This window comes from Calonectris borealis, chromosome 3, assembly GCF_964195595.1.
Source record: "Calonectris borealis chromosome 3, bCalBor7.hap1.2, whole genome shotgun sequence".
NCBI lineage: Eukaryota > Metazoa > Chordata > Aves > Procellariiformes > Procellariidae > Calonectris > Calonectris borealis.
Window position 1 is genome coordinate 85,258,153 of NC_134314.1, and position 12,129 is coordinate 85,270,281.

The 12,129-nt window shown below is 35.9% G+C and overlaps 1 protein-coding gene across 4 annotated transcripts in view; it reads right to left on the minus strand.

The window, feature by feature from the left end:
• Nucleotides 1–1,579: 1,579 nt before the first annotated feature.
• The window catches only part of ERO1B (endoplasmic reticulum oxidoreductase 1 beta), a 33,199-nt gene continuing 22,649 nt past the window's right edge, over nt 1,580–12,129 (minus strand). For 3 of the 4 annotated variants that reach the window (XM_075146508.1, XM_075146506.1, XM_075146505.1), the window contains 7 exons: nt 11,770–11,796; nt 10,238–10,330; nt 9,834–10,080; nt 8,914–8,983; nt 7,624–7,710; nt 6,222–6,355; nt 1,580–5,306 (listed from right to left, as the gene is read on the minus strand). In XM_075146508.1, the coding sequence (XP_075002609.1) occupies nt 5,246–5,306; nt 6,222–6,355; nt 7,624–7,710; nt 8,914–8,983; nt 9,834–10,080; nt 10,238–10,330; nt 11,770–11,796 (719 nt within the window). In that variant the 3' untranslated portion in view covers nt 1,580–5,245. The remainder of the gene's footprint in view (nt 5,307–6,221; nt 6,356–7,623; nt 7,711–8,913; nt 8,984–9,833; nt 10,081–10,237; nt 10,331–11,769; nt 11,797–12,129) is intronic. The other variant, XM_075146507.1, reaches the window with a different exon arrangement.

Consider the following 12,129-nt stretch of genomic DNA (forward strand, 5'->3'; position numbering starts at 1 on the left):
CAGTTTGCAGTGGAAATGGTGGATAAATGCCATTCTAATATGTGACATTTGCACATAGTAAGCCTAAAAATAATTAATACTAATCTACAATGGGCAGGAGCCCTAACTCTATTTCAGGTCTTTTTATTGTACCCAATACTGACTGGTATGCTTTACTGTGAAGAACTCCGCACCCCCAGCATCTCTTTCTCCTTCCCCCCATGAAACAAATTCTGCAATTCAATCCACATTTCCCTAGGAGAAAAACATATGTCTTATAGTAATCTTTACTTCCATAAACGTAGTTCATTTTGAGGTGTACTACAGCATCCCCACACAGTGGACAGGCTTGATGTTTTCCTCATATTCAACTTCAGGAAATACAAGAAGTAGAGAATGCTCGTATACATTTCACAGAGGATATAAAGGAAAAAAAGAAGGGATGGGGAGTAGATCTGATCAGGTCTGCTTGGCAGCCAAAAGCATAGTAGTGCCACACTCATATGCCAAGTCTTCCACAGGGTCTTTGATTTTTGGGGCCTTTGTGGTAAAATCAAAGCACAAACCTTGCCTCTGGCAGAAGCACCCTGCCAATTGTTTGCCCTCCAGAGCTTCCACCAGTTTCTTCACTTCTTCCCGAATGTTCATTGAAGAAAAAAGGGCAATTAAACTGTCAGCCAGAGATTAAAAAAGGTGCCACAGGGTTTGGAGAAGAGGATAAATTTTATTAAACCCTTTGGAGTTCTACAATCATGTTTGTACAAAACTGCCTGAAGACCTAGTGCAAGAAAAGTTGCAGGAATTACATTTTCTTCACAGTAGATATAGCTGCACAGCAAAAATTTAATTATGAGAATTCTGCACTTAAAACAAGCTTAATCCCTATGCCACAGTATGCATGCAAAAAAGTGGAATTACAAGTGACTACAATGAATCATAGCAATGAATTAAATACTCTCAAACACAGGAGATGTAAACAACAATGCGAAAGGTAAGATCTTAAATTTAAATTAAATCACTCTAATTATCATCACCTGTGTAACAGGCACTTACCCACCTAAACTGAGGATGAAATATGTGTATCAAATTTTTAGTAAGATGATTTGTTAAAAATGCATACGTGGAATGAAACAGAAAACTGCAGAAACCCTTTAGGGGAAATAATTTCACATGAAGAGCCCCACTGGGTAAACCAACCAGAAAAAATATTTACAAAATTGATTTTATAAGCTATTCTGAGAAAGGGACAGAACGGACTGAAGTTCATTTCAAAAGAAGCCTTTTTGCCTCTTAAAACAATTGGACTTAAACAGTGGCTAAATTTGGCCATGTTCATACAGAAACATATTTTAATTCTACCACATGAATTTCTGATGACACACTACAATGCACTGTAAACAGCAACAGGTACATGGGTTACATTCGTCTTTTGAACAGAATTAAAGTGAGAACGAAAGCCTGCTCATCTTCTTAAGCTTAAACGACCGTAAATGACATGTAAATAATTTAAGTTACCTAATTTCTACCAAGTGTAGCTGAAAGGTAAATGAAAAGTAAAAAAAATTTTCAAATGAAAACCCAAAAATTACATTCACAAAAATAAGTTGTAGCAGAAAATACTTTAATTCGCATTTCATAGATTCAAACATAGCAAAGATTCAGAAGTGTTTAGATTTCAGTAAGCAGTTCCAACATTGATTTTGATTTTAATAAATATTACATTTTAATAGGCTAGCTATATGGAGGAATTGTAAAGTGATGAATTGCTGATTGCTACTTTATAAACATAAGCATCTAGATTATTTACAACATATTACAGGTCATTTCCCAGAAAAGCACAAAGCAAGGTCAGATAAAGGCAACCCAACCATCAAAACACAACTCAGGAAAGTGTGGCACAGTGTATTTCATGCACATACAATGACATACAGCACAAATCATCAGCTGAAGTAGGAAAATACTTTTGTTATTCCAGCTTACACAAGTCTCTATGTTTTACTGTTTTAAATCCATATTCTCACCTTCCTCCTCAGGCACTGAAGAGCAAGTTGTTCAGCAACAGCGCCCTACATTTTACCTATGCAGTTTGCACCAAGTCTTTTTCACCATTTCGTGTAAGTCTTCATGACTTGGGAAAAATGAAACATTTTTGTCTTTGTCTTCTCACTACTTCTGGGATTACAATCATTGTGTCATTTGTACAAGAAAATGTACTTTTACGCTGAAATGAATGGCAGACAATGTTGACAAGCTGATCTCCAACAGGGAGCTGGAATTTAAAATAGTTTACCGGCCATGTACAGTGTCTCTAACCTTATTCTTTAGTATAAAAAGAGATCTGTAAATTTCTAAAATTTAATTTAACATATAAAGAACTAAGTCACCTGACTCACATGGCAAAACTTCATAGGCAGCATAGTCACAGAATGTACATCAAATACAGTAAAAAAGATGGTGACAGGAAAATTATTTCAACTAGATTTGTAACAGGAAAAATCTTATGTCCTATTTCTACAAAGACAGTGAAGTGAAATGCCTTCCGTATTTGATCACCAAGCGAGATGTACCTTCAAATGCAACAGAAGTTCCCTGTACACAGAATCTGCTGTTTGGTTGCATTCCTGCGTTTTCATGACACAAAGGAAAAGAAGAAAAACTTCCCATCTCTTTATGTCCTTACCCAACAGTATTAACCTTGCCTGCATTGGGCCAAGGAGGGTTGCAAGGAGCAGGTGTCCAGGATCTGCATGCCTGAATCCCTCACCTGTCCCATGAGCAAGTGCGTGACGCTAGTGTGTGATACTGCTTCAGTGTCCGTAGATTTTAGCCAGGCACAGTGGAAAAAAAGAAAAATAGCAAGTTGCATCCCCAGAAGAAGGTTGGAAGCAATTCACTTTCCCCATAAAGCAAGGGGAAAAAGGGAAGAAACAATTCTGAGACTCAGGTCCTTCCTGGGGCAGCACAGACAACACAATTTATTTTCAACTAGGAAATCCTGCCTAAAGCTTTAGGCACTATAATATATAATAATACAGATAAATCCCAGCTACACAGCATTCTTCACACAAGTGAGCCTACAGTTTCTAGCCCTTGCGGGTCAATTCAAAAGGCAAGGAATTAATGGCCAACTGAAAAACACACACTTTCAATATATACAATTACTCAGAAGACTTAGATATTCAGGGTGTAACTCATTTACCAAACACAGCTGTTCACATCTCAGCTAAGTTACCTGGATTCCCACTTCAGTTTAATGGAGAAAAGTAAACTCGAGGATGCAAATCACTGCATCCTAGAGCATTATCACACAGAGCTTGGAATAGGCCAGATGAATCCACCTAGAAATCACCTGCCCTTCTCCATTAACTAGAAAAAAGAAGCCTGTGGTGACTTGCTCAGACATGGGTGCCCACAAGCAAGAGAAGCTGCTGGGTAAGAACGTAACATCCCCAGACTGGCATCAGCCTTCTCTAACACCACGTTAAATTATCTACTGACTTAAACAGGAACTTACGACTGGATACCAGTTTATTGCCAATTCGTGCAACTATCACCAAAACTTTGTGCAGGTGGTTTGTGGTTCGGTTTTTTCCCCCTCTTTTTTTTTTTTTCTGTCATTTAACTTATCCCAGTTTGACTCAAGAAGGTTTACTTTCTTGAGCAACAGTATTTTTTATAATAGCAAGTGTAAGCGGGATAGTCTCTCATTTCCAGTCATGTAGAAATTTGAGGCTAGTCTGGAAACAAAGGACAGAATGTATTCCAGCTTTCAGAAAATCTCAGCTGTGAAGGACCACATTATGGAAGCCAATACAGTTACAATCAATTATATAAACAGGTCGCTAAATATCTGGTAGGGTGAAAAAATGTTTAAGAGCACTTTATTTTGTGAAGACTTGTTTTTAAAAACAAGAGATGTATCTACACTGTACCAGCACTTCCTACATTCATAACTCCTAACTTCACTTTGAAACATGCTGGTTTAAAAAAAATTATTACTTCATTTTAAATTTAAACCAATATTTGGTTGCTACGAATCAGTAGTGCTGTTTCTGAATTCTGTTTTGGACAATGGTAAGTTATCATTGACATTTGTGGATAACGATACACGAGTAATTTCTTATTTTATGAAAGTTATGTTATTAACATACCCGTTTTATTATGCTGAATATCCTTTTAAAGAAGATACAGTTAGGGATTGCATAGATAGAGTATGCGGTATTAAATGTCAGTGTGATTATGATTTTTAAAAAGCATCTTTTCTTAAAAGTGACCACAAAAACAAGTTCTTACTTTTTGCACTGACCTTTTAACATAGCACTAAAACATAACCCAAAAAAAGCAAATCCATTTCCACGGCTCAAAGATTCAAGTGTGCTATTTTAACATTTTAGACATTAAAAAGACAATTTCTGGAAACTGAACTTGTGATTACAATCTAGAAAATAAAATGGGCTAGATGCGAATTTGATTGACAGAGGCTTTTCAGCTAGCAGCACTCCACTAACCGTCTCCCCCTGCCCTTACCCCCACCCCCAAGCAAATGCAGGTAGCCAAGGGGCTGCAGAAAAGTCACTTCCAATTGTGCTGCACCAGAGACAAGGTAGTTATTTTAAAGAAAAAAGGAATTCTGAAAAGCAGCACATAAGGAAAAAAATGTTGATATCCACATGATGCAAAGGAGCTCAGTATGAAATACAATTTTCTGCTCAGTAAATTTCCTATTTTTAAGTAAGTTTCATTATTACAGTGAGAAGTCAGTGCTCAACAAGAGCCTTATTTCCTTTTCTGGGGTGGGTTTTTCTTTTTTCTTTTTTTTTTTTTTATTTTTCCCTGTTAGACAGCCAGAATCAGCATACCCAATCCTCAGAATATACTGAAGCTCAGTACTGGGGAGAGGCGAGAGGTGAACCACCTCTCTCAGGACAGGCTAAGTCAGAGTGGAGGTACATATGTTTCCATATAAAACAACTGTCTCAAAAAGACAAGGAAATAAAGAAAATCTATGAAGTTTCAGTACAATAGAACTGTGAGCAGAGAACTTAAAATATAAACAGATCAGCATAATTTACACATTTAAAAACTATAGATTTCATTCATAAATATCTTTTCTAATTAATAACCATTCCTAGTTTAAACATAAATATTCAAGTTGGTATTTGATTTTACATTTTATCAGTTCATGTGAGTCCTGTAAGGATCAGTTCCTTCTGCTCAATGCAGTCATGTAAATGGTCTTCACTAATGGGTTGTGCAAAGGCCTTCATTACCTAGTTTGTTGTAATAAAACTTTAAAATTCTGCAACTCTCTTATACTTGTGGAAAGCCTGTAAAACAAAAACCCCGTAAGTGTTAGTAAGTCAACTGCGAAAGAGAAGTGCAAATCATCATCTTCCATGGGGGTTTTTTGTTCGGTGTTTTTTTTTTAACACAGTTCCGTTCCAAAGATTAACTAAGATACTATTTTCCCTCAAAAGATCTACTATCTGACTCTCCATTTTATTTACATACTATAGTACAGGGATTAACGTTTAGATACATTTTAAATTTTCCCGACTTCATTGAACATCTATAAAAATCTCTAAGCAGAGGTAATAATCTTTAACTACATTATTTTAAACAGGACTAGATTGTTATATTCAAGATCTAAAGAACTAGTATGACGAACAAAGCAAGTTTTACACATCTTCTGAAGCTGTTGAAATTATTTATTTCATCACTTGAATGGGGTAAATTTTTGCTGTTTTCAAAAAAATAAACAAAACTGAAGTTTTTTTAAAAAAAAAATCACATCATACACAAAAATACAAAAGCGTAAGGGCTAAATGACAGCGTTAAAAAAATCTCCAAGTATTTTTCTTCCCTTTCACTACTTTTGACGTACACACAGTTAAAACGGAAATTAAACAAAAAAATGTGGAACAGCTCTACTCAGTGTCCAAAACTGAGGAGACATACCCAAAGTCTAATGCTTAAGACTGTTTGAGACTTAAATCCAGCTTTCACGAGATGGAATTTATGAGATTTGAGATAAAGAGATGAATTGAATCCCAACCCACAGTGATGACCAAGGCTAATAATCAGCACTCCACATGCTCAGTTTGATGGCATTAAGTTCATCACTGATAATAATTCAGCCTTTAAAAGCTACAGCTACGTGTACAACAGCATCTTTCCACAGACCTTGAGTGTTGACACTGAAGTTTTACTGGTTTTCTACTATACAAATGATAAAAACTTACCTTCCAAAGGCATTTACAAGAGCAACTATTTCTTGACGTGTGAGTTGAAAACCTTTTGATGGGCTATTCTCAGGAAGGTTCTGTATTTCTTTCTCAGAAAACAAGATCTTCAGAGCAGTTCCTAAGCCTTGAGTCTACAAGAAAAGTCCAATGTTTTAACATCAGTAAGATCACTCCTTCATTTCCCATCTCTCTTCTTCTCTGCCACAGCAGATGGACATAAAAATATGCCTGTTAGAATACTTCCAGCTCCCTCCCGCCCCTTACCTTACACATGCCCCACTGCTGCAGGAGCTGTTGGATCAGATCTCCCCTTTTCTTCTCCCCTCCCCCTTCCAAGTCAAACTAGGTTTTACTATGAGGTATCACAACACTTCTGCTTTTACCACCTCCAGACCCAGTGGCAGACATTGCAGTTTCAGTTTCAATCCCTATTTTCTATACAGAAATAGAACAGAAGCAGCTATTCTTATTTCCCCTTTTAATCGGGCTACAGAAACAACCACTGGATTTTGACAAAAAGTGGTTGAGGCTGGCTGCAGGAGAATTTTATAGGTCAGGAAATCTGGCCCTATTTCATTTTGTGTGAGAAGGAGAAAACAGTAATAGATCAGAAGTATTAACTAGGACAGAGTAGGCAGAACTCCAGAAATTCAGCAGAGACCACCAAATTTTTGATGTTATAAATTTCTTTGAAAACTGAACTTTGATAAGCTTAATGCTATACAGCAGTATAGTACAGTAGGCACCCCAAAGTAACAACTATTCTTAGTCTGGACTTAACATTAGTCTTGAGGTTTAAAATCTTGTTCTCAGTAAAAAAAACAAAAACAAAAACCCCAAAAAAACACGTGTCCAGAAACTGAAATTCTGCTTTTCAACTTTCAGCTTTACTGTGCACCTTTGCATTCATTTGCTGCCTTCTGCATAAACTGTGAAAATCTGAATTACTTCTTTTTCTTATGCCTCAATTTGTGGAGTTAAGTCTCATGCTGAATTTTCTAACAATTAAGCAAGTGTTGTATTTCCAGGAAGGCTTCCCATAGGTGATTCTACAAGGCTCATCTGATGACTGAATACAGATAAGATATTGACTGCCAGTAAGACTTTGCTGTGAAGCATCTGCTTTAAATAAATTTTTTTCGGAGAATACAAACTAGACCTTTTAGTAAACTAAACTGCTGTTGACTAAACAAAATAAACATTTTTTAAACAATTTTTTTTTTTAAATTGTTTAACAGTGAACTAAACATATGTCTATTTTTAATATATAGAAAGGATATCAAAGACCAACCATGTGCAGAAAGTCTGAATGCTAAAGTAAGAGGCATCCTGCCAAACTGAGATACTTATCTTCTGACCTTCCCCCCCGCGCCACACACACACATAAAATAAACTATACCTGCAGTTTGCCCCACAGCCTACATTTATCACATCCAACACAATCCATTATGCGGGATATGTTCTTGAAATGCAATCTGAATTCTTCCTATCAGTTAAAAGCAAAATAAAAAACATTAACTTGAAGTACCTCTTAGCTTTACAAAAACAGAAGGTTAATTAATCTAGTACCAGCAGAATATCAATTCTTTATTACTAAAACTGAACAAAACCACTACCATATGTGGTCAGGCCATAACAAAGGTCCACGTAAACCCAGAATCTTGTTTCCAAGCCACTGCTAATAGCTAATTCCTCAAAAAAAAAAAAAACCAAAATACAGGACATGCAGGGTAACACTTGGATTCTGTACACTGAGTTTCTAGCAACTTGCTCAAAATTTTCTGAGCTGTAAGTACTGTATCTGTGCCCCTGACCAATTTTTCTCCCATTATTCAACTCCCTTTTGAACCAACCTACCTTTTTGACAAACAGGCAAACAAGTTACAATTCACAAAAGACATTTCCTGTCCAAAGCTATGGGTAGGTTGTTGCTTTGCAGCTTCAATCAGAGTGGAAGCAAGCACAGCACAGAACTAATTAAGACGATCACAATTAAATTTCAAGGTCAGAAAGACACTAGCTGGGCTGATGAACTACTGGCACCTTTCTAATAGCGTTCTTTCTAATGCTGATGAAATTCCATACTACTACTGAAATAAGTATTAAAAGTGTTAATAAGTATTAAAACAGACCTTTATTGCCGAGCCACACTACAGCTGTGGAATTGTAGTGCATACCAATCTGAACACTAGCATGTTAACACTAGAAGTTGCTAGGTAGTAACAGCACTCACATTAGGTTCCCATGTCTAGGAACTATGCTTTTCTAATGTTAAGTATAATATTGTATTACATTATATTGTACTATATTATACTATATAAGGCATCTGTTTTTTAAGCAAACATCACTGGAGGTTTTCTTTTTCAGATGCTTATGTGAAATAGATACTCTATTTAAAAAACACCATTGCGTCTACTGCTAATAGCAATTCAACTCATCTGCCTCACCACAGTCTTGATGGCAGACCCAAGGCACTAAACCAGAGATTTCAGTCTGCTTGGCTCAGGATAACACCTTGCATTCATTTACTACAAAGTAGATTAAGAGGCCTCAGATACAACTCTAAGTTTTTACCCCTGTCTTTTCTACTCTCGGTATTATGCTTCTGGTAGGTAGAGAGGTTTTCTAAAATTATACAACTTAATTCCAAAATGGATATTTTGGATGGCATTCAGCAAACTAGCTTTACCTTTAATGACTTGGCTCCTTTTTTATCTCCAGCAAACATGGACTTTTCATCAAAGTGCATATGGAAGGACCTAATAAAGACAAAATGCAAAAAAACCCAAATGCTGGCATAAACTAGTGTTCAATCAAGCTTGGTGAGCAGTTGTTGCCATCAGCGTAAAATACTTTTCAGAGTTCCTAGTCTTTGCAGAATAGCTCTTAAAAATTTACTGAATGGTATCAGTTTTACTATTCAATCACTGTAACTTGAAATCTGTTATTTACAGTTTTGTGAGAATTTTTTTCACTCCATTTCCACTGATCAAGATTTCTTTCTAATATACATTGAAATAGTCTTAATGTTTCTCTTTCAGTTGATCATTGTCTGACCACATCTCAAATACCTAGCAAGATTATGATTAGGGACAGCAATGAAGCCACACATTAACAATCACAAAAATTAGCGAGAAGGTGAGCAAAGGAATTGGACCTAAAGAACCTTACAGACTAAACAGAAGGAAGAAGGGTTGGCTAAAACCCCAGAGGTTGAGTCTATGATAAAAGCTGGATTAACTCACTGCATCCTTAAAAAACTACATGTACTATTCTCCCTTTCAAAATAAATCATGTGCATCTTATACTGAAGAATCAGAAAAAGCAACAAATAGGGAGTAGCCCAGGGTGTTGTGGGGGTGGGTTTTTTTGTTATTTTTTGGTTTTTTGTGGGGGTTTTGTTTTTTAAAGATTGGTATATTCAAACCTCAAAAATATTCGTCTCTTCCCATCAAATGTACAAATTCCTTTTGTTCTCTCCCATTACTTAATTTTATTTCTTCATTCCTCTCTCCTTCTTGTCCTATCCTATCAAGAAGTCATCTATTCACACTTGCGAATATAACTGAGAATTTCAAACTATTGATAAAAAAGAATGCTATGCCTTACTTTGTATCCCTGAAGATATCTAGTAAGAGAGCTTTAGATTCAGCATCCTCATGGCCATTTCCTGTGTAAAGATCAACAACTGAACGCTCAAAGTACGGTGCAACCTTTGACAAAGCACGCAGCTCTATCAAATATAAGAAATACAAATTTTTGAGCCTCCTTGGTCCTTCTCCTTTTGTTTCAATAGGGTCAAAGCGGTGAGTGAACTCTTTCACATTTGGTCCCCAGCGAGGCTTCCCCCAGGTTTCTACACAGAGGAAAAAAAAAAGGGCAGGGAGAGTAAAACACATATATTTAGAAAAAGAAAACAACTAAGTATACATCAAAAATTTTCAGAAAAAAACAAATACATGTTACAGATAGTGTAGAATTCCATTCAGCAATTTTACCTAGACTTAAATTACCTTCAAGAAGATAATTTGCACACAGATGCAAGTTGATGCTAGCATGAAGTCCAGAAATGAGTTTATAAAACACTCTTTTCTCAAGGCAAAGACCTGTCCAGGAAAAAAGATAAACAGACCCCAAAGTAGATACTGGAAATAATGTATTAAAATGAATATACCTTGACATTTCAGTGATGCAAGTCTGCATCGTTTAGCTTTCAAGAGTTACAATTACAGTTCTTCAGCATTGTTAATAAGCCCTTATATCCATCATAGGAAAACTTTACTTCTTATTTTTTATATAAAGAAGTACTAAGATTGAAGTTTGACATTTCTTACTTAGTATTTTAGTGTTCTAATAAATACAGTCAAATAAGTATCTGGTCAATTAGTACAGACAAATAAATTGCCACACAAAAATAAGATGCTTACATTGTTTGAGCAACAGATTTGAAATAGTCTTGAATTTTGACAGTCTGGAAACCAGAACTATACTGTGACCCATCCTAATCAGAATTAAAGCTACCACTGAATTAGTAGTGACCTTACAGAAAAACCATCAAAAACCCCAGAAAACCTTATGGCATTGGAAAACAGCAAAAATATTTCTTCCAAGCTCTAATGTAAATTCACTGAATTTAAATGCACAGAGCAAAACCTTGAAAAATATGACTTTGATGGATACAGACTTCTATAGCATAAACAGAAACACAATGGCACTGGGTGGCCAAAATATAATTTAAATGCAGAAATTACTTATGACACCACTTAGACCCAGAGAAAGAGCCTACACTTGGAACTTAGGAGTTTGTTCCTTTCTCAAAGATATGTTTGGCTGACTTCCCTGCCACTCCAATCTCCACAAACAGAAGCAGGAAGAGTTGATGGTGAAGCCTATCTGTGAGGCTGAGATATGGCCTCATTTACAGACATCACAATTTAAAAAGCATGGAAATTTGTATGCTTTCCTACAATAGCACCAGTTAGAGATTTCCAACTAGACAAGTAAAGGATTATGAAAGACAGAATGAACTAAGTTTAAAATTAAGTACATTTAACTCATTTACTTTTCTGCACACCTCCAAAATGCAATTTTGATTGCTACCACTGTAATAATAATTTCCATTTAAATATGAATAAAAAGCAAATTGCTTTGCCTTCTGAACACACATTATACTTATGTTAGTTTATGTACTGGGAACAGAACCACCAAAAACTTTGATGTTTTTTAAAGCTGTTTTCAAATAAAAACCCCTAGCAATGTTACTAATAATAATGTCCCTACTTAAATGCAGGGACAGAGCAGAATGAGCAGAAAATTCAAAGTAACTGGTATTGAAGTGAACTCCCCTTAGATGGCGTATACCATCTAAGTGAATGAGAAGATTTCCAAAGACCCTCAAAAAAAAAATATTCTTTGAATGACACTCAGAAGTTCTGCACAATTTATTAAAAAGCCTACACTATGAAAAATATTTGAGATGAAAAAAATACTACAGTGTTTCTTCTAGTGAATTTAACATTATATTAACCCGTCCAAGAACTTTTACCTTCTAGCCATGTGTAGAAAGATTCTCCTGTAAATACAAAGTATATAGTTAAATGAAGAGTATTCATTTTCAACATTACAGTATCTTTATATTACTATGCATACTAACATCTGGACATCTAAACAATTTAGCTATTAAAGTGAGAATAGGCACTGAAGTGGCTGAACTTTGAGGTTAGTTTAAATCTGTTGGGGTCAGAATAGGAGGAATACAAGAACAAGCATGACTAAGCTACTAGTCAAGGCATTCAGAAGTGTATGGAAGTGCAAGCCTGATTATATGCACTAGTGGTGAAAGACATGACGGAGGAGTGTAATTATATCTGATAGGCTTTGACTGCTAACTGTCTGCTAACTTGAC